The 21,404-nt window shown below is 46.5% G+C and overlaps 2 protein-coding genes across 2 annotated transcripts in view; one reads left to right on the top strand and one right to left on the bottom strand.

The window, feature by feature from the left end:
• Positions 1-2,440: 2,440 nt before the first annotated feature.
• LOC135821391 (uncharacterized) lies at positions 2,441-6,272 on the bottom strand. The gene is made up of 6 exons (XM_065334465.1): positions 5,802-6,272; positions 5,016-5,552; positions 4,524-4,826; positions 3,681-4,328; positions 3,378-3,602; positions 2,441-3,233 (listed from the first exon to the last, which is right to left on the bottom strand). The coding sequence occupies exons 1-6, from the start codon at positions 5,901-5,903 to the stop codon at positions 2,445-2,447; spliced, it is 2,604 nt and encodes an 867-aa protein (XP_065190537.1). The 5' UTR covers positions 5,904-6,272; the 3' UTR covers positions 2,441-2,444.
• Positions 6,273-16,492: 10,220 nt separating this feature from the next.
• The window catches only part of LOC135821388 (uncharacterized), a 59,942-nt gene continuing 55,030 nt past the window's right edge, over positions 16,493-21,404 (top strand). Inside the window, exon 1 of the mRNA XM_065334460.1 lies at positions 16,493-20,475. Within this exon, the coding sequence (XP_065190532.1) occupies positions 16,536-19,628 (3,093 nt within the window). The 5' untranslated portion in view covers positions 16,493-16,535 and the 3' untranslated portion in view covers positions 19,629-20,475. The remainder of the gene's footprint in view (positions 20,476-21,404) is intronic.

Below are 21,404 nucleotides of genomic sequence, written 5' to 3'. Positions count from 1 at the left end.
AGTTTGAGCACCTCCACCCTGTTGGAACTGCAAGCTGATCCGCGAGTAAAGCGTCTATATGACACCCACTTCAAAAACAATCCCGATCACATCAGTTACCCGTCTGTGAGAAATGTGATTGCATCCAACATACTCAACTATGATTCCACTACCGATCAAGTTCGCGATTCCGTTGCAGATGTCAGGAAGAAGAGAAAGGCACCTTTAACATCAGTGCCTTTCAATCTATTACAAGACCACGAATTTGACCGATGGATCCTACAAATCCTGGACAGTTTCCTCCGACATACAAATATACCGGCAACCTTTTTGAAGAGCAACTATTTCACAAGCCGATCACAACTGCTGCAACTCTACGATGAAGATCGACTGAGGTTCAGGAGTCGGGTGGAAGCGGCTGCGGATGCCCTGAAGACGCAGACGATGAACGACTACACTACTCTGGTCAACGAGACGAATCGCATCTACATGTCCAGGTACCCGTTTGCAACCATAGCGGGTGCGGTGGGAATCCACAAACATGTCGATGGATTCCTTCGATCAGAACGAAAGATTCATGAACTAGCCACCCTAGTGCTAGCTGTACCAGGATCGCAGCTCAAGTTTCAAGATCTCAACGATATGACTTCTACGTATGGTAGAACAACTGAAGCAAAATTGATCCATCCCGAGCATTTCATGATCAGAGCACAAAAGGTGATGGTGGACGATGCATCATTCATTCAAGAGGTTCTGAAGGATAAAAGCAGGATCACTCGTATCATCAAGGATATCCTGAGTGGACGTTCAATGTGATCACGCGCGCGAAAATTTTCAGGCTATGATCAAGAATGGACTACCCTCTCAGCAGTGCCGACATCAAAGGAAGATTGAATGGTGTTGGAGGGTTCGTGGGGTGTACAAGTTACGACCTCTTACCACCCTTGAACAATGGAGACTTTTGTATCGTCAACACCGACAACGTTCTACCGGTGTACGATGCACCGGAAGGTGGACATCATTGGTTGACCGTGTGTCGCGAGCAAAACGTGATCCTGGTTTTTGACAGTTTCGGACGCAGTCTATACACTATGGAGCAAGATTACACTGAACCTGCACTGTGCGATTTCTTTAAAGAAGCCTATGCAGACTGTAAGATCATCACCAACACCCAAGCCGTTCAAGACAGAATCACAGCAGTATGTGGATGGTATGCCATATTGATGGGAAAGCTATTTTCCAAATATGGTCTGGATGAAGCACTTCGAATTTTCCGAAGAGTCTTCGATGAGGATGAAAAGCTGGAAAACGATCAACTGGTTCTCAGTTTAGGTGCCTTGCGAGGTGGTGGAGCCTTGTGGGATACGAAAGTGCAAAAAGCACTTCATGATGGAAGACAGAAGAAGAAGTCGCAGTCCACACCATTCCACACGCAACTGGCTAACGAATTGCACAAACCCAGACGAGTGCATTTCAAAAGACGCAAGGTGAAGAGCAGGTCTGTGGATCACATCTGGAGTGCCGATCTAGTGGATATGCAACGGTTTGCCCGAAGCAACAAGAACTACAAATTCCTGCTGACCGTCATCGATCTGTACAGTCGCTATGCCTGGGCAGTACCCCTGAAAACCAAAACTGGCTCTGCTGTCAGGGATGCATTCGACCTGATCCTGAAAACATCGAACAGGGTACCACAAAAACTATGGGTAGACGAAGGCAAGGAGTTCTACAATGCAACAATGAAGCAATGGGTCAAGGATCACAACATCATCATGTACAGCACCCACAACGAAGGAAAAGCCGTGGTGGTGGAACGCTTCAATAGAACACTGAAAGGCAGAATGTGGCGCCATTTCACGGAGAAAGCTACGACACAGTATCTTGACGTCCTTACTCAGCTTATGGTCAAGTACAACAGCTCGAAACATCGCAGTATCGGCATGAGTCCCACGAAAGCTTCTCTTGATGGAAAACCAAAAGATGCAGACGTACACTCGAAGCAATCACCAGCTAAATTCAAAGTGGGCGATGATGTGCGTTTGGCTGTGGCTAAACGTCATTTCGAGAAAGGGTACACGCCCAACTGGACAGAGGAAGTGTTCATGATAAACGATGTCCTACCCACTGTACCCCACACCTATCGTGTTCAAGACCTGATGGGAGAAGTCATTCAAGGACAGTTCTATGGAGCTGAGCTACAACATGCCAGACACACAGGATTGAGATTCGATAAGGTGTTGAAATACAACAAGAACAGTCGGCTCGTCAAATGGAAGGGTTATCAAGACGAAAAATTCCATACCTGGTTAACAAAGAAGGATGTGAATGATCTCAAAAAGTATTAGCATTTCATATGTACAATGTAGCTCATGCTTTGGATTAACGTGAATATTATGAATCGCATAGTATTTACAATGTATTTCATGAGAAGATATGACATATGCTCTAGTATGTGTGGAAATCCATCAGTGCTTTGGAATATCCTTGTGTCCGAATGCCAGGGTGTTGATACCATCCTCCAGAATGTAGCGCTTACTGTCGAATCCACTGAGGGCAATCTTGTGTAGGTCCTCTCCGTGAATGCAATGTCGTCGACTTCGAAGAACATTCATTGTTCTCTTCAGCTGAGACTCCTCGACGAGACATGTTCGATAATCATCGACGGTTATGGTGTTTTTCAACACGCTTCTCTGCACACCTTTGGCACGCTTGCCATTGTCGTCGTTGTCTTCACAGCGGTATGCGTACATCTTGCTCCGCAAACCAATGAACTCCTTGATGGGTTTGCCACCTAGTTCGTCCTTGAACTTCCCTACCACCTTCTTGTTGACCGTGCTGTACAGGTGGTGGGATGGTGAATAGTTGGATGTGTCATAGGCTGTTATGTTGTTTGACATATCCGTGTACAGATCATCCGTTTGAATATGTACGATCAGACTATCAGTATCAGTGTAGAGCAAACGTACATTTTGTCCATAGCGGGGTAGGAGAACTTCATAGTAAAAGGAATACATCAAGTGCTTCGACAGATCGAGGATGGCTGTACCCACATAAATGGGTTTATTGAGAGTCACCTTTGTCCTGGCAAACTCGATTGCTATCAGATCGTTCTCAAAGGTTACACTGCGGATGTACGAAGGTTTGTTGATGCTTTTCTGGAGACGTGGTTTTTCATCCTGTTCACGAATGAGCTTGATGTTTACTCTGTTTCGAACGTTTTCCATGGTCTTGCCATATACAGCATTGTTCATCAACTACGATAAACAGGCATACAAAGAAAAGACAAGAAAAACAACAATAAGAAAACTGTTATCTTCAGGTCATTCACACTTCCAGTACATACTAGATCCCACACTATCGCTAAATACACACACACACACATGATGTGGAGTACCCACCTTATAGAAGTCTTTCTCGAAATCAGAAGTTGATAGCTTTCTCAGGTCAGTATTAGTGTCGATGTATGGCTTCATCCATGGGTGTTGTGTGAAGGAGAGCACACGATGCACATCTGTAATCTCCACACCCAAGGACACATACTGCTGCAAGTTTCTGTAGTGCAGAACATAGTGCTCTTTCGGTAGTAGATTTGGCACCAGTTTCTTCGCTTCCAAACCGCTCACCTACAAGAGTACAGTATAGATATGCACAAACCTTAGAAGATTAATACAAGCATATCCACCAGATAGACCATGACTTACCATTAGTTTCTCTGCCATGTGGGTCTGATATGGAGAAAGCATATCTCGTGTCACCTTCATCTTCTCAGGAGCCAACGGATAATCATTCATCATGTCATGCACACCATCTGGAATCCTTAAATCGCACTCCACCATGTATCCCGTCGAAGAGTCCATTGGATGATCGAGTACCGTCTCCAGAAGATCATCCGTCACTGCTTCAAAGCAGAAGTCCGACACGGGCAAGGGTTGAGACATGGCCCATCCATATAGATTGTTCGCATCTAAATATTGGATGAAGCTTGACGGCTCGTCTGGATTGTATTCCGATAGATATCTGTTGTTGGCGGTGGCGTGTCTAGCGGACACCATGCTTATGCCACCTCTTTTGCCATGCTCAATGAAGTTGAACATGTCAATGTCGGAAATGAGATGAAGGGACACCTTCGTCATTTTCAGCAGCGAATCCCAGGCAAATCCCGGTAAGGTGAGGTAATTAGCGGGATCCAATCCATAGGTTGCGTGAGCAGTTCTTCTGAAGTTTTCGAAAACGTCAGCCAACAGCAGCACATCAGTCTCCAGGTAGAGGTCGTGATAGTCTCCTAGATCTTCACAGTCAAACGCAGTCCATACTGTTTGCGCATAGGCATAGTCTTCATCACTGATACCCTAGGGAATAGAAAATGTACACCAAAAAGAAAAACAAATCAACGAACTTATTTTAGTAGTTCGCCCACACAATCAATTATTTAGTATGAAGCTGCAGGAAGCGTTCAAACACATTTTGGCTTATTTTAGTACTTCGAAGTAAGATGGTGAAAAAAGAAAGAGAGAAAGATCTACTATATCTGTCACACTACTCACCGTGTTCGTTAGCGTTGAGTGGAATGCATCCTTGGGTGGTAGACGCGTTTCTTCGAATTGGTCGTACGACCCCATATATTCATACGGGTAGACACCCTTTCGTGTCAACAGTTTGCGTTCATCCTCGTCTGGAAATCGTGCGGATAGAAGGGCGAATGCATCTGGTGGTGTAGCCGAAACCAACCGGTCTAGGGAGGTGTTCAAGAATGCCAGGCTGTCGATGAACTGGAACTGTCTCCATCCGAATGTGACATATTTTTCACTGTTGATGGGAATCACGTTGATAGCACCGAGACGCTTGGTCTGAGAAGAAGAAAGAAAAAGAGGAGACACAGTTTTAAGGTGCAGCTGTAAAGATGAATATCAATCATATAAACGTGAATATGAGTACCAACATAGTAATGATCTTCCTTCTTAGAAAAACATCATGATCCACGCACACGCACACACACACACACACACACACATACACACCACGCATATGTAACGTACCCGTTCTTGTCCTTTCTCGTTCACATACGTAATCTCATCAGTGGACGTTCTCCCAATGGCAGATATGATGTGATGAGAATCGTATCCCTTCAAGTTATGAAAGATCACAGGAATCTTGATCTTGAATGGCCCAATCCGCATGTTCAGGTTACAATGGTTGTGTGCTGCACCACGGTAAGCACCGGTGATGTGACAGTGGTCACGTACACGATCGCTACCCAACGCTTCACCACAGATCCAACAGGAGACTACCGTTTCAAATTCACGTTGCTGACTTTCTGAAATGATCATTTGACCAGCATTACATGCTAGAAGCTCATCACGGATAATCTCCTCCTCTTGCTCAAGTGACAGCAGAAAACAGAACATAGAATCTTCTCCACGGTAGAAGAAACGGTTCGTGACGACGCCATCAGATCGTACTACAATGTACGAACAGGAACAGGCTACATGCTTGTTCTTTTGGAATGTCGAATGACCGATTTTCTTGACAGCGGACAGAGGTTCTATGAAGGCCTCACAATCGGCATAGATCACCTGCATTTGAGAGAGAGAGAGAGAGAGAGAGAGAGAGAGAGAGAGAGAAGTATGAATAGCAGCAGGGCCAACACCGAGTAAAACAGCAGAAAAGACAGATAGAGAATTAGGAATAGCTGCAGAGACAACACCGAGTAAAACAGCAGAAAGGTGAACAATCAGAGTCAAGAAACATGTGCAGGAAAGAAGAAAAACAAAAAAACAAAAACATACCACAGTGTGTTCACCTTGATTAAGTGTTCTACTTACAAATGGGGCTTGAAGCTGCTTGTTCACATTCCTGAACATCACTCTATCGCCAGCCTTTGGCATCTCCACCGTAGCTTCAGGATGTTCACTGCAGTACATCATATGATTATTCAATGCCTTCTCCGTGACGTGTGTTGAGAGACATCTGAAGCAGACGAAATGTGCTCGACGTGCTCCAGTAGCAACAAGACGACTGAATGACTTTATCCACACCCAGTGCTGCACCTCCACGTCATTGCGTTCGTCTTGGATGAGCAATACATTGATGGCGGACTGCGGTTGCTGAGAAATTCTTAACGGATATATGACTTTCTCTTCATATCCGAAGACGTTGATGTAAAGACCGTCGTTCAGTCTTTCGATGACTGGTATGTCTTCCAGTTTTGCTGGAAACTCGATGCCGCTCACATCCACAGTATCCGCATGTTCTGCGTACGACGATTGACGACATGGACGAGACTTGTCTGCCGAAAATTTAGCAGCCGGAAAATGATCCGAAAAATTGAAATTACAAGTCAAAATACTGCAAAACTATGAGTTCTGATTAATATAAAATTGGAAAAAGTGAGATAACATTGACATTAGAAATAGTAATATTTTAGACATCGGAATGCAATATTATGATGTAGGGCAGGACATAACACCCACCCCTAAAAATCAAAATTAATGATACATGCAGAATTCCAAATCATGACACCATATTACCTTATTGTTTAGGGTAGAGCATAACACCCCAATACATATTTTCAATAATACCCCCTTTTTTTTGAGGTAGGGGCACCCCCTGGCACATATTTTTATCCGCAAAAAAACCGGGCCAAAAATAATTTTCACCGCAAAAATGGGGTACTATTAGTACCCCATTTTTCAATAATACCCCATTTTTTGGGACCCGGGCGCCCCCTGTCCCAGAACCCGCTCGTTACTTACTACTCCCAACGAATACAACTGCGTGTTATTTTCTTACCTCCACACAGATCTGCGGGCTTCCTGTGGCGGTTGGCGGCTTCGCGTACGATCGACCAGTCGTACTTGGTGCTGACAGGCTTGTCAGTAGTACGACTGGCGTTGCTTGTTCGTGGTGTAGAGAAGGCACGACTAGCGTACGTCTCGCCCAGAGCTGCGGTTTCAAGCCCTGTTGGTGAGGATGCGGGTACTGGTACACCCGTGGCGGGAATGTTTGTAGCTGCTCGGTACGAGTACTCATCCTGGTGGCTGTCGAGGGCGCGATTAGAGACATCGATGGGCTGGTGGTGTTGTGTCAGGGCGCAAAGCTCCTCCCTGAGTTCTGCAATGGCGGCATCTTTTCTTTTCTCCTTTTCGAGAGAGATTTTTCGTAGGTCAGAAACTTCTGCTACCAGGTTTCGGACCGTCTCCATCAGGTCAACCATCATCTTCGTTAGCGCAGTAGCATCAGTACTGGTACATTCACATCCGCCTGCCTGCTTTGTGACCCTGTGTGTGTCGATCTGATCCTCCAGTGGTTGCAACTTTCCCCTCAGGGCGCCTACCAATTGCACCCGGCTCAGGCCGGCCCACTTGATGTTATTGGCCTTTGCCAGTGACTCCAAGCCTTCACTATCCAAAATTCCGAAGTCAATGGACGCCATGCTCCCGGTTGGGGGAGCAAGACGTCAGACGTAAAAAACTCGCTACCACACTCGTCAACTACAGTTGAACATGAAACTTTGGCCTGAAACCATATTAGCTACATGTATATAAGTGTGTGTTTTAGTTATTACATTTTTATGTGACGGCGTTCCACTGATGACAGTCACAAGAAAACGTTATGGAACTTGACTTTCTTCATTTGTGCTGTTGTTATGAGTGCACAATTTATCTTATTATTGCCAGTTTAAAACAAACAATTTTTTTAAATAAAAAGACAATGAAATTTGACAATACAAATAATCTACGTGGAGATAAAAGTTTAATAATAGCAATGAAAAGTATGAATGCCGCAGACATCACCACGCAACATGACAATTTGTTCAAGGTTTGGTTTTGTGTGTTTCCAAAATCGATTTTCACGTTCCGATCATCAGTGGAAATACGGAACTAAAGAGATCAAGGGAAAAACAAAGGTTAAAAATCCAAAGAAGTGTGACACATGACGGGTAACTTGTGGTAAGTATTACAAAAAGTGAGAACTAAAATAAAGAGTAAGTGTGACAAACGGGCATGAACAGTGCAGAAACAACTCATGAACACGGGGTGCAAACTCACGAAAATAACCTAAGTGCTAAAACATGTTCTTTTTGCTTACACAAATCGGGCTTATGCGTACGAATACAAACAGCTTCAAGGACCTTCAACTGCTGGACATAACGGGCACGACACAGTACAGAACACTGTTTTGTGTAAGCACAGTTTTGTGTAAGCAAAAAGAACATGTTTTAGCACTTAGGTTATTTTCGTGAGTTTGCACCCCGTGTTCATGAGTTGTTTCTGCACTGTTCATGCCCGTTTGTCACACTTACTCTTTATTTTAGTTCTCACTTTTTGTAATACTTACCACAAGTTACCCGTCATGTGTCACACTTCTTTGGATTTTTAACCTTTGTTTTTCCCTTGATCTCTTTAGTTCCGTATTTCCACTGATGATCGGAACGTGAAAATCGATTTTGGAAACACACAAAACCAAACCTTGAACAAATTGTCATGTTGCGTGGTGATGTCTGCGGCATTCATACTTTTCATTGCTATTATTAAATTTGACAATCTGCACACAATGACAACTCCATTCATAGATATTTTTTTTATTTTTTTTACACAAGAGAGAGAGTTTGGAAGCTTTGTCACAACTCCGAGTTTCACGTATCTCTACGTTATTGCAGCATCTCATAGCACAGTGAGAACACCGGCCAATACAAAGAGAGAGGGTGTTAGCCAACCACGGCAAGGAAGGGAGAAGGGGAGGAGAAGAAAAAAAGGAACCGGCATGGATAAGTAGTGATTGCAACAAAATGAGAAACACAAAATCAAAGTCAAGGCGCGACAAGGCTCTTAAAAAGGCGGAGGGAAGAAAGGTCCTTAGCTTCTTGGGGAAGCGCCAGCCACGCAGAGGACGCAGTGAAAAGGGGAGAGTGAAGTAGAAAGGAGGACTTGGGTTTCGGAAGGGAAAGGGAGTTTCTCGTGCTACGGGAAGAAAACCAGTTGAAACAGTGGAGGTGAGGTGGACACAGATTGAGTTTGAGAGAATGGATAAGGGTGACAAGATGTGAATTACGTCTCTTAGACAAAGGGGTAGTGTGAGCAAGGGCATAAAGGGTGGAAGATGGGAGCATGCAGGGTTTTCGGAGGAGGATTTTTAGAACTTTTTTTGTGCTGAATTTCGAGCTTTTCAGCACGGGTTGTGCAAATTCCAGCCCAAGCAGTATCTGCATAATCAAAAATGGGGCGTATGTAAGCTGAGTAAAAGAGGAGTTTACAAGAGATTGGGAGATGGTAACAGTGAGAAGAGAGGATTCCTAAAGATGAACTTGATCGTTTACATATGGATGCTCTCTCTCTGTCTCTCTGTCTCTGTCTCCCTGTCTCTGTCTCTCTGTCTCTGTCTCTCTGTCTCTCTCTCTCTCTCTGTCTCTCTGTCTCTGTCTCTCTCTCTCTGTCTCTCTCTCTCTCTGTCTCTCTCTCTGTCTCTCTCTCTCTGTCTCTCTCTCTGTCTCTCTCTCTGTCTCTCTCTCTGTCTCTCTCTCTGTCTCTCTCTCTCTCTCTCTCTCTCTCTCTCTCTCTCTCTCTCTCTCTCTCTCTCTCTCTCTCTCTCTCTCTCTCTCTTTCTCTCTCTCTCTCTCTCTCTCTCTCTCTCTCTCTCTCTCTCTCTCTCTCTCTCTCTCTCTCTCTCTCTCTCTCTCTCTCTCTCTCTCTCTCTCTCTCTCCACACTATACTTTTCGCTATATACTTTTTCAATCATTTTTTGTTTCTATTCTTCTCCCGATTTTCTGATGCGTGAAGTAGGCGCGGATGCCGAGACCATTGGTCGGCGGAGCCTGCAGCACCCCATCACCACCGCTGCGTTGCATTTGCAGCCCCATTCAGTCAATGTCTTGTTAGTCTGTTGTTTTGTCATTTCCTGCTTCTTTCTTCTTTTACGAATTGGGTGCGTGGTTTCAAGTAAAAAAAAAAATGTAATCGATGTGGGGTTCCCATGAAAGATTAGAGTCAATGAAAATGCCAAGATGCTTATGGCTGGAGACTATGTCTATAGGCTGGGGGAAAGTGGGATGGAGGAGGGGCGGAACATCAGGCTGAGAAGGAAAGAGCATGATTTTAGTTTTAGACAGATTGGGCGATAACCGCCAAGACGACATCCAGGAAATTACTCTTTGAATCCCGTTAGCTAGGTTACTCATCAGGCCAGTGATGTTAGGAGATGCCCGTAGGAGCGTTGTGTCGTCTGCGAATAGTGATGTGCCCGGGGCAGCTGCGGGCAGATCATTGACGTATAAGATAAAAAGAAGGGGGCCGAGGATGGAACCCTGGGGAACTCCGGATAGTACTGTTGTGTCGGCTGAGGACGTCCCATGTACCGTGACGTACTGCGTTCGCCCAGTTAGGTAAGATGTCAGCCATAGCAGGGGATTGCCGTCTACAGTAAACGATCCACGAAGCTTGGCCAAGAGCCCCCGGTGCCAGACGGTATCTAAGGCCTTGGCAAGATCGAAAAAACAGATCCCGACTAGGTCTCCAGCATCCCGATGTCGACACACTAATTGCACCAGGCGCGTCAGCTGGAGGGTGGTAGAATCGCCTCTGCGAAATCCGGACTGAGCTGAACTCAAACGTGACGAAACATGACAGTACAATTGGTCGTAGAAAACGCGCTCACAGAGTTTGGAAACACAGGGCAGTAGAGATATCGGACGGTAGTTTGATGCTTCGTGGCGGGACCCTTTCTTGTAGATCGGTATAACATTAGCTGTTTTCCATGCAGAGGGAAAACGACCAGTGCGGAATGATAGGTTGAAAATCAGACATAAGGGGTATGCTATTGAGGGCGCAAGGGACTTTAATACCAGATTAGTGATGCCGTCTGGGCCTGGCGCCTTGTCAGACGGGAGCTTTCGAATGTAACGTCGGATGGCAGCAGTCGTAGTAAAGACAGATGTGAGGCGGTCAGCCTCACCCGACTCCTCGGCAATGGGGGGAATGGGTAGAGAAGAGTCATCAGGCACGGCCACTGAGGCGAACTGATAGTTCAATGCAGTGGCTTTAGCTGAAGAGGTAGTAGCCTGCTGTGTAGAACTAATGGTGAGTGTCGGGATGTCACGAGATACTTTATGATTTTTTAATTTGCTCACGAACTGAAACAGTGATGGGCGGTTTTTGTCCTGCAGCGTAGCTTGTACGGACCGAATGTATCCCCGGTATTTCGATCGAGTCAGACTCTTCACCAAGTTCCGTTGAGATCGATATACATGCATGTTAAGCTGGGTTGGGTATTTCTTACACACACTGTAGAAATCGTGCTTTGCCTTAATGGCGGCACGGAGGGGGGCATCAACCCAAGGTGGCTGACCTAAACGTCGGCATGAGGGGGAGAGTGGACGCCGGGAGAAGTACCAGAGGTGCTTCTCCATGGCCCTGCTAAGAATAGAGTGGAAAGACGAAAGAGCGTCATCCACGTGCGAGCTGCGGAGGTGACATTTCCAGTGGACATCAGCAAGTTCAGCATTCAGGTCATCCCATATGCAACGTGGCACCAACTTGAAATTATAACCTGGGGGTGTAGGGGTAGATGTTGGGAGGAAGTGATATTGTAGGGTTGGATTTTTGGACGTGACAGGGAGACGGACTCGACAGATGAGCTGCACGTGGTCAGAGCTACCCAGTGGAGCGGCTGAATCAACGGAGAGGAACTGCTGGGGTGAATTTGTGACGATGAGGTCCAAGCAAGATGACCGGCCACTTGGGCTCCAGTGCGTAGGGAAGTTGACCAGTTGCTCTAATCCGAAGCACCTGAAGGCGGTTTCAAGGCACTGACCCACCGGGGTTGTCCGATCACCAGCCAACCAGCTCGAGTTATGGGCATTGAAGTCACCGGTGAGGAGTAGTGTGGATACAGGTAGATCAAGCGACAGAAGGCAGTCTTCCAGACCATCAGAATATGCCTGGATATCCGCCAGGGTACCACCAGGAGGTCGGTAGGTGGCGCAGACTACGAGTGGACGTTGGGGTGAGTTGGCTGTGCGAAGCTCAAGCCAGATGGCCTCCAAGCCCGGTTGCTGAAGATTCGCCAGAGGCTTCACCGATGTAAAGGAGCCATCTTTCACCAATATGGCTACCCCACCATAACCTCTGGTAGGATTGGCCGATCGAATATTAGAGGTGGGACGATCCCGTCGATGAACTGTGTAGCCTGCCAATGAGAAGAGGTTGGCAGGGGACAACCATGTTTCACACAAACATTATAACCTCCGGAGAGTAGATGTTGCACATAACAGTGAGTTCCGCTACTTTGTTGACCACTGAGCGGCAGTTGAGGGAAAGGATGGTAAGGGCAGTATGGATGGGAGGATAAAAGGGACGGGCCAGTGGATTCAGTGTTCCAGTAGTGTTGGGGAAGACAAGGTTACTATTCACTGTGAGAGATATTGTCCGGTGGGCTGGTCAGAATAGAAACGCCATTCCCTCACGGTATGACCCATTGTGTTTGGCCAGAAGGTGTGCCGGCATACAGTATCGGCATCCTTACCCTCGACAGTCACTCTGGCGGAGGCAGTTCGAAAATACTCGGAGGAGTATATTAAGCACTGCACTATTTCAACACCGCGTTCCCTGCACCAGTCTGCTATACTCGCTGCCTCACAACCGAACGGAATATCTCCCAAGTAGAAGACCTTTCGCGGACTGCGGGGTGCAGCATCCAGAGACGGAACTGAACCAGGGACATTCTGGTTCGGTTTGGCGTAACGTGATGATACCTGGCGACGGATGGGATTTCTTTGTGGTGCTTCTTCCTTTGCCTGTTTGTTTGCACGGAGTCCAACCTCTTCTATTTCAGTAGGGTGAGGTTGGATCCGTGTCATCCTCCTGGCTTGACGGCGCTGATTCCTTGACATGACAGGCTGAAAGGATACGTCGTCCTTATCGGCAGTACTGGCACTACTAGAAGTTTCAGCCATGAGCCCATTTGCTAGAACTTGGGCATATGGTCTAGGAACGTCTGGTGTCTTGGCTAGCTGTCCATTCTCTTTTACTGTTGATGCTTTGTCGCTTTGGAGGGATGACGTATGTGAGCATTGAGCTGCTCCAGCCAGATCCATGGTCTTCTGAGTTCTGCAAGGCTGGACTAACACACCACAGCCAACAACGTTCTCCAACTGGTTCACCTTTTCCCGTGTGGATAGTAAATCATTTCGCAAGCTCGTTAACTCTGCATCTCTGGTTGCTGAAACTGCAGCCAGTTCACGTGTTAGACTGGCGATGCAATCCTGAAGTTTCTCAAGGCAAGGTACCATTGACGGCAGGCACTTCTCACCACAGGCGGGGAATTGGCTGGGCGCCGAACCTGGGGGATAAGTGCCAATACCATTTTCGCGCAGAGTAGCAACCAAGTCTGGGCGTGCTAGGTCACGCGAATTAGGTATGTCCTTCTGCTCAGCTAGTTTCTGAATGTGCGAAAACTCCAGAATCGCCAGGTCAATATTGAGATCTAGCGCCATCACGTGACTGACTCTGAACACCACTCCAGCAGGAAGTGCTCGGGCGTTGGCTAGCGTTGGCTAGCGCCAGCAACGCCTTCACGCCTGGGACCGACCTCGGTAGCGCAGGAGGAAGAAGACACAGCAAGACGAAGCAAACAATGGCCACCGAAAAGCCAAGCCAGCCTCTTTCACGCTGCAATATCGAGGGAAGGAAATAATCCACAGCAATGGCGTGTCCACAACTGGCCGGGTAGTGGTCCACGAAGCCAATATCCAAAACTTCACAACCAGCGCCAGTACGTCAGCGCAAGATTTTCAGCGCTGCCAAACTGAGAGCCTGTGAAGTAAGTTATTATTCAAACATATTCGCCGGATGAGTACGCGTGGCCCAGGCACCATGGGGACCCACAAATACAAACCAGCATAATTATAATTATTCCCTCAGCAATACAGGCAAGCAAGCAAGCTAGCAAAGATAAACCTGAGAGGTAAAGTTAGTTTAAGTTAATAGCGTGACTACAAACCAGTCATTACAGTGGAATTTCGGTGAGCTGTCTTGTCCCTGATACATGTATCGCCATTCTGTCAAATGCCTTTCTGTGAAGTGTCTTTCGGTAAAGTGTCCAGTCGGTGGGATGTCCATTCTGTGACTTGTCTTGCGGTGAAGTGTTTTTCTGTGAATTATTGTCATTTTGGTGAATGGTCGGTAATGGCAATAAAAGAGGAAGGGAGCGTCTCAGCTTCCTCGGACCAAGACCATTCGACTCAGCAGTCAGCACCTCGAAGACTACAACTGGTGGAAATTTGATTTCTGCCCAATCATCTTTCTGAGGCAAGTTACAGTTACAGTTGCTGGTGTTGTCTGTCGGCAAAGTGTCCTCGGTGCCATGAAGACTTCAGGCAAAACACATGGTTCGTTTTTCTGGGGCTGATACAATAATAATAATGAATCATTATTATCAGTACCGGTACTAGTAGATCAACATGACAGTAAAACTAAACTCTAAAGACTGTACTAATGATGACCCTGTACATCATGTACATGTCACAGTCAGTGCTAGTAAGTAGTAGTAGTCACTAGTACTGTAGTAGTGGTCCACGGTGCACGGCACAATCATAATCATTCACAAGCCACCAGCCTGACCAGGCCATGCCATGCGCCAGGTCTGGGGGCTGTACTTAATCATTAGCCTGTACTGACTGTAGCCTAGCAGTCTACGAGTAAAGAGTCGTCGCCTTTTACCATGTTTACGAATACGACTCCTTGACCATGTACCACTGCTAGCTGAGTGCTAATCATTATTATGTTCATGTACATGACTGTACAGTCAGTCATACCGTGATACAGTATGAAAACCACAAAATCTGAGCTGCAAGAACGGAACGCTAGTCCGGGCGGTAAAAAAAAAGGCTAGAAAACAGTCGTTACCTTTCCTCACTAGTGCACGATCTTCGAGCGAGATAGACGTAGTCTATATTGATAGAATCGGTGTAGGTCTGAGTTTTTGTGGCAACCAGAAACATTTATCCAACCCTAGCCCACAAACTGTGTTGGTTTGTCGGGCTAGGGGTCGTGTCGTGTAAACTAGATAAGTGGACGGTAGAGTCTACTGCTCGGTGAGAGAGAACGGCTGCTGACACACACGATTGAGAGTATCATGCAGGCCCGTAGCAGCCCCATTTAGGTTGGTCCGGCAAGATCCGACTTTGATGCTCCCCCTCCCCCCCCCCCCCCCATACTCACACATATGCCGGTACATGTACATGACTTTATCTTGCCCGTAAAAGAGGCCGTTACCCCGCCAAAACAAAACAAAAAACATGTACATACATTGTACAATCTACATGTACATGCATGTAATCGTGACCATGTACTGATGTAGAGTGACATAGGGCAAGAAAAGGAAGAAGGACGTTCTGCATGAGTCAGGAAAAGGGCATCAGCATGTTGTGTCCGTCCAAACAGAACTTGTTGAAGCCTGTGAGTGTGAAGGTATAGCAACAGTAGTGAGGTTTTGCATTCCGAAATTCGGCAAAAAGATTCGGCACGCGGGAGCGAGGTCGAAAATGCACACGAAGATTCGGCGTGTTTGTTCGGAAAAAGCTCACTTTGCCGAAAATATTTTTCGGATGCATTTTCTTGTAGAAGAGCGCTAGCGCGTGATTTATTCAAAGAGGTTTCTTATCTCGGCATCGCTTGGCAGGCGTCTTTGACGATATAGCATCGTCAGCTACCTCTGATTGCTCCTCTCCACTGCCTAGCGCCTGTCTACTCTCTTTCGCCTGGAGTGTCCTCACCGTCATCTGTGTGGCTGAAAAGACTATGGTGACACGCATAAAATTTGACTTGGCCATGGAGTTGGTTTTTCTGAGGCAACTGAGGAGGCAGGTTTGGCCCTCGACTCTTTGGGCGATCAAAGTTCGTTGGAATCAGCAAGAAAAGGAGCACGGGACAGGACGTTGCTGATGCTAGGGCTCACGAAATGAAAACACATCATTTTCGACTTGCAAAACAAACGTTGGTGCGAAAATTCGACATTTTGATGTTCGACAAATGACCGAAGAACGCTGTACCGAAATTCGGAATGCAAAACCTCACTACTGTAGTATCTAAATGCATGTGATAAAAGAACCAAAATGTACCTTTGGAGGAGGAGAAAGTGTATTGCAATGGACTATCTTTGGTACAAACCCTATCTAGAAAGAATTGGAGGAAGAAAAGAATCCGAACACGTTTCCGGAAGTACAGAGTAGGAACATTCACGGGCATGACTGTCCTCATGACCTTCAGCAGGGTCATATTCCTGATGACATGTGCAAGGTAGGTCTACTACCGGCACCAAGAGTCCATAACTCTTGCCGGCACTACTATGTACTACGTATTGCACACATCATCATCATCATGGATGGACATCCTGAGCTGTTCACATGACATGGGTGAGCTCCCCCCCCCTTTTTTTTTTTTTTTTTTTTTTTTTGGCCGAATATTGGTCCGGCAGCTGCCGGACCTGCCGGACCGCCTGCTACGGCCCTGTCATGTACCCGATTAGCAGTTCCAAAAATCTGGCACAGGCCAGACTTCGCAATATGAGTAGTCGTTCTCCGACGTCTACCAGTGATCATGTCCAGGTTCATCATGCTGCGTCGGCTAGTGTCGACTACCCTGTCGCAGGTCCGCTCATGACCACATCATCACCAACACAGTCAAGTCCAAGGAGGTCGTCGCTACCCGATGCAGTTGTCAGGTTTGCAGAGATGCTGAAGAAACGCTACGTTGGTGCTAAGGTACTGTTGGGCAAGGGTATGTGCGCTAAACCGAACAGACGAGCGCTAGATAAGATGTTTGTGAATGTCGTTGTCATACCTCGTGAAGACCTGGCATCACTGAATGAACAAACATTCTTCGGTTCGCAAAGCGATGTGCAGAAGTTGAGCCATGTCTTCTCGCGGGTTGCGGACAAAGTGCAGCACGTGCAACTGGCCAATATGTTTGACTTTGACGGGGAAGACATTGATGAAGACGAATCAGTTCGTGTATTGGCTGTTGCATGTGCTGGCGCTGGCAAAACGACCATATTCGTGTTGAAAGGTCCGCTGGACTGGGCAAGAGGTTTAATGTGGCACGAGTTTGACATTGTGAGTGCGTTAGCATTGCGTGATGCAAGTGTTCGACATGCCAGAAATGTTGTTGATCTGTTACAGCTAGAGCGCTATGGAATTGTAGATGTGGAGGAGCAAAAAGAAATTGCTTCCTTTGTTCATGCCAATCTGAAACATGTGTGTGTGATTCTGGATGGGTTGGATGAAACTGTGCTTGGTGACTGCAGTGATTTTGTGCGTGGCATTATTCGTGGTGAGGAGTTGAAAGGCATTCGACTGCTTCTCACGTCACGCCATTCTGCAGAAGTGATGAAACTGGCTGTTTCATGTCCATTTGATAGGCGGGTTGAAGTACTGGGTTTCACCAAAGGCAATGTTCGCGAGTATGTGAACAATGCTCTCCCATGCGCAGAGGCTAGCAGGCTACTAGAGAAGGTGGATGCTGATCCCAGCCTCTCAGCTATTATGCAAACACCTTACTTCACACAGTCGACGTGTGATGTGTTTCGTAGTTGTGGCTCTGTACCTTCATCACTGTTTGGTATCTTCATGTCGTTGATACTGAGTATGATTCGACAGAACACTGAGAGTGCGTATCCAGACTGGGTGTCTGTGCCACGCTTGCTGCAGGAGCAAATTCTTGAGTTGGGTCATTTTGCTTTTGTATCGTTAATGAAAAAGAAGGTAGTGTTCAGTGATTCTGATCTAGATGCAGAGCAGGTTTCTAGAGAAAGTCGATCACTTGGTGTTCTTGTAGCTTGTGAGTCACTGTCATACCCGTCCATCACTCAATGGCAATTCAGCCATCTTTCAGTGCAAGAATGTCTTGCTTCTCTTTACATGGCATCCACTAATCCTGATGCCAGTGATGTAGAATATTTGGTGAGGCAAGTAGGAGCTCTGACGGGTCACTTGAGCACATTTTGGTGTCTTCTTGCATCACAACTGACAGCGGTCAGCAGAGAGTCGTTGATTGCATCCATTCTCACACAGCGTATCCCTGATAAAGAGGATGTGAACAAGCTGACATCATGTTGCGATGTGACAAAGTTTCTTCGCTGCTTCGAAGATGATCTTCTTGAGGTGGTAGAGTTGCTATGTGGGCATCTTGATGAGGCAGCAGTGCAGAGTTTAGCAAGGTGTCTTCTTAAAGATCTACTGCCAGACAATGTGAGTGTGGCACAGGCCATTGAAGAAGTTCTTCCTCACTCTTTCTCGTCGTCTTTGTACGACGTAGTTCATGCTCTTTTGCAGCTGTGGCGTCGCAAAGTCCCCCGTGCCAGTATGAGAATACTGTGCACTGCCTTGAAGTCTATCAACCCGCATGTATCCAACTGTCTCCACCAGTATCTTGTATCGAAACGCACGGAAGACTCACAGGCTGCAGAACTTCTTTCTTCAGCTGCGACAGACAGCTCTGTGCATTCTGTCATGACTGTTCCACCAACGGAGTCGGCATCGTCAGCTGACTTGCTACGTGAAGTATTGACTCCAGTTCGCCGCCAATTGTTGTTACTGGCTTGCCGTGTGTATGCACAGCCCAGTGCAGACACAGACAACATGACCAGCTGTAGTCAGTCACCTTCACCTAGTCTAGAACTAGCCTTCGAACATTATGGCTTTGATTTCACGAACGTGGCTGTCTCGCCCGCTGACTGTCATCTTCTTTCGTTAGTACTGAGGAATCACAGTAGATCTGTCAGTGCTGTGTGTCTGAATGATTGTCAGATTACTGATGATGGTTTTGAGCAACTCACTACTGGTCTAACTCATTGTCATGGGCTGGCTAAGTTCTCTCTCCCAAACAATGCACTGACTGACCGTTCTGTGGCACGTATCCATAGTGTTATCTGTGAAAACCACACAGCTCTTCAAGAACTTTCCTTAAAGAATTTGCAGCTGACATCATCTGGCTATGCTCAGCTGGTACCCGCAGTGCTCACATGTCATGACCTGGTGTACCTGTCCATAGGTAGTGTGTCCTGTCAGGATATCAAAACTAATGTTCTCATAGCTATCACCGTGCTGGCTTACTGTAAGTCTCTTACAAGTCCCTGGTTTTACTTCCCGATCGGTGATGATGGTCTTGGTCTGCTTTCTGAGCTGCTGACAGGACGGCCATTTCGTTACATGGCCTTCATGCATGCGATGCTCACACCACACAGCACTTGGGTTGTCAAACACGTTCTTCGTGTGCACTCTCAGTACCTTGCAGTGCTTAACTTGAGCTACAATGATCTTTCTGACATGTTTCTGTGCAGCATTGCACCATGTCTGAAGCAGTGTAAATCACTGAAGACACTGGCGCTCTCAGAAACAGGCCTTACATCACAGTCACTTCCGGTACTCGCTGAAATTGTGTCTTCTTGTCCTGATCTCCAGCTTGTTGGTCTGCATGGGAATGACTTTCAAGCGGAGAATGACGAGGGCAGTAGGCAGTTTGCATCAGCTGTATATGAATGTCAAAACCTTGCGGTCCTTTCAGTACCAAAGCGAGAGTTAGTGAATGATCAGCTATGGAGATTACTTGACTTTGTTGCAGGCGAGAGAGCAGGTCAACTGCGGATTCATTGCTGTTGACATTGTTGGGCATAACCAACAGTGAAGATAACGTGTATATGCGCAGTGGAAGGAATGCTATCGCTTGTCAGACATGTAAACACTAGACACAGAGATGAACATTATTTCTATAATACACTGGTCATGTGATGTCATGTTGAACCACTGCTGGTGGTCATGTGATGTCATGTTGAACCACTGCTGGTGGTCATGTGATGTCATGTTGAACCACTGCTGGAATGGTTACTACTGTACATGGTATTGATCAGGGAAGTTGAGGAAGAGAGGGAGAGTGGAGCAGGACGATATATGACACTGCAGTTGTGTCTGTTGGTGAAAACACTTGCCACACACACATGCTGTGCGGAAGCCTGCTCGTTCAGTAGAAGTTGGTGGCTTGTCTGTCCGGGAGCCCCGATGGTGGTTCAGCACGTTCTATTCATAAGGTGAACATGTGATCATGTGATGAAATACTTTATTTTTATGAACACTGTCTCACCATTTCACATTTTTGTGGCAGTTGTCACATTTCTATTCCATCACTTGACTATGGTATTTTATGCCTGTGACATCACATGCCTATGATGTCATAATAACTATGTTGTCGCTTCATCATCCTCGGCGATTCCTCGCACTCTGGCCACGGCTATGTGGTAGCCTGACTATGACATCACCAGACGTCATTGTGACACGACTATGACATCATAATGTGTTAGAATTATTTTTAGTTTGAGTACCGTATATAATGAGATAATTATGTTCTGAGTTCAGTGAGTATATTGGACATTGGAGCAGAAACTGGTGGTACGGATGTTACGCACTGACGTTGATCGGGCTCAGCAGTCACCTAACTGGAGAGTGAAAAGAGGTTAGCTTGTTGTGTGTTGCATTACAGTTGCAGAGTTGTATATTTATGACTGGTTCACACTAGGCCGAATTTTTGGTACGTGCTCCAACACCAGACACCCTTAGCAAACAACGGTAACGGTATTATTTACGGTACTCGTACCCTTATCACCCAAATAGCGTTGAAGCTGCAGCGTAAAAACGTTATGGGGTGTGATTTATCGTTGTGACCAGGGAGTCGTAAAATACCTATATATATGGTATTTTACGACTCCCTGGTTGTGACCAACGGTACGTTTTGTGGCCAAATATTGCATAGTCCGTACGCATTTCACCTTGTATCGCGTATATGGTGACATAAATGGTTGTACCGCACGAAATAATAGCATTCTCGTGGCAACAGCGTTCTAAAAATAGCGTGCATCTTGCTAAAGGTCGAACCCGAATCACGGTATTTTCCCCCTTACGGTAATACCGTTACAACATAACGTGTTTTGCTAAGGGTGTCTAATGACTCCGACATGAAACGGTCGACTGCGTTGGATGAGTCAGACTAGCTGTTCACACGCAACGGTGAGCAATTTTGCTTGTACTATAGTTGAAGGCCTGTCAGCTCACACACGTACACGTACACGTGATACACAGCCGAGCTAGACCCTTGCCTTGTAGACACCAGGCAGTGAAAAAAATACACGTTTTGACACTAGCTACATGCAGTACATGGTCAGAGTTGTGAAAAGGCTGACACATCTACATCTGCATGTAGTAGAGATCCAGTGCAGCCAGTTCATCGTCTGTACCCTCGCTCTCTGTTGTCATGGTGAAAAGCCGTCAGTGATTGGTTGGAGGCCCGTTTGATCCACTACATGCAAGCACTATTGGCCAGCTTTTGTTATCAGCCTAGCCGAAAGCGCACACAACAAGAAACTCGTCCCAGATATGTCGGAAACT

The sequence above is a fragment of the Sycon ciliatum genome, chromosome 7, assembly GCF_964019385.1.
Source record: "Sycon ciliatum chromosome 7, ocSycCili1.1, whole genome shotgun sequence".
NCBI lineage: Eukaryota > Metazoa > Porifera > Calcarea > Leucosolenida > Sycettidae > Sycon > Sycon ciliatum.
The sequence above is the reverse complement of the archived record's forward strand: the minus strand, read 5'-3'. Positions and strand labels throughout refer to the sequence as shown.

What these genes read in the sequence shown, in the direction of transcription:
- LOC135821391 (XM_065334465.1), bottom strand. Translation starts at nt 5,903, where the DNA reads ATGATGTACTGCAGTGAACATCCTGAAGCTACGGTGGAGATGCCAAAG. An exon ending in ACTCAACGCTAACGAACACG is followed by an intron (nt 4,329 to 4,523) that starts GTGAGTAGTGTG and finishes TCTATTCCCTAG; the next exon opens with GGTATCAGTGATGAAGACTA. An exon ending in TCGAGAAAGACTTCTATAAG is followed by an intron (nt 3,234 to 3,377) that starts GTGGGTACTCCA and finishes TGTTTATCGTAG; the next exon opens with TTGATGAACAATGCTGTATA.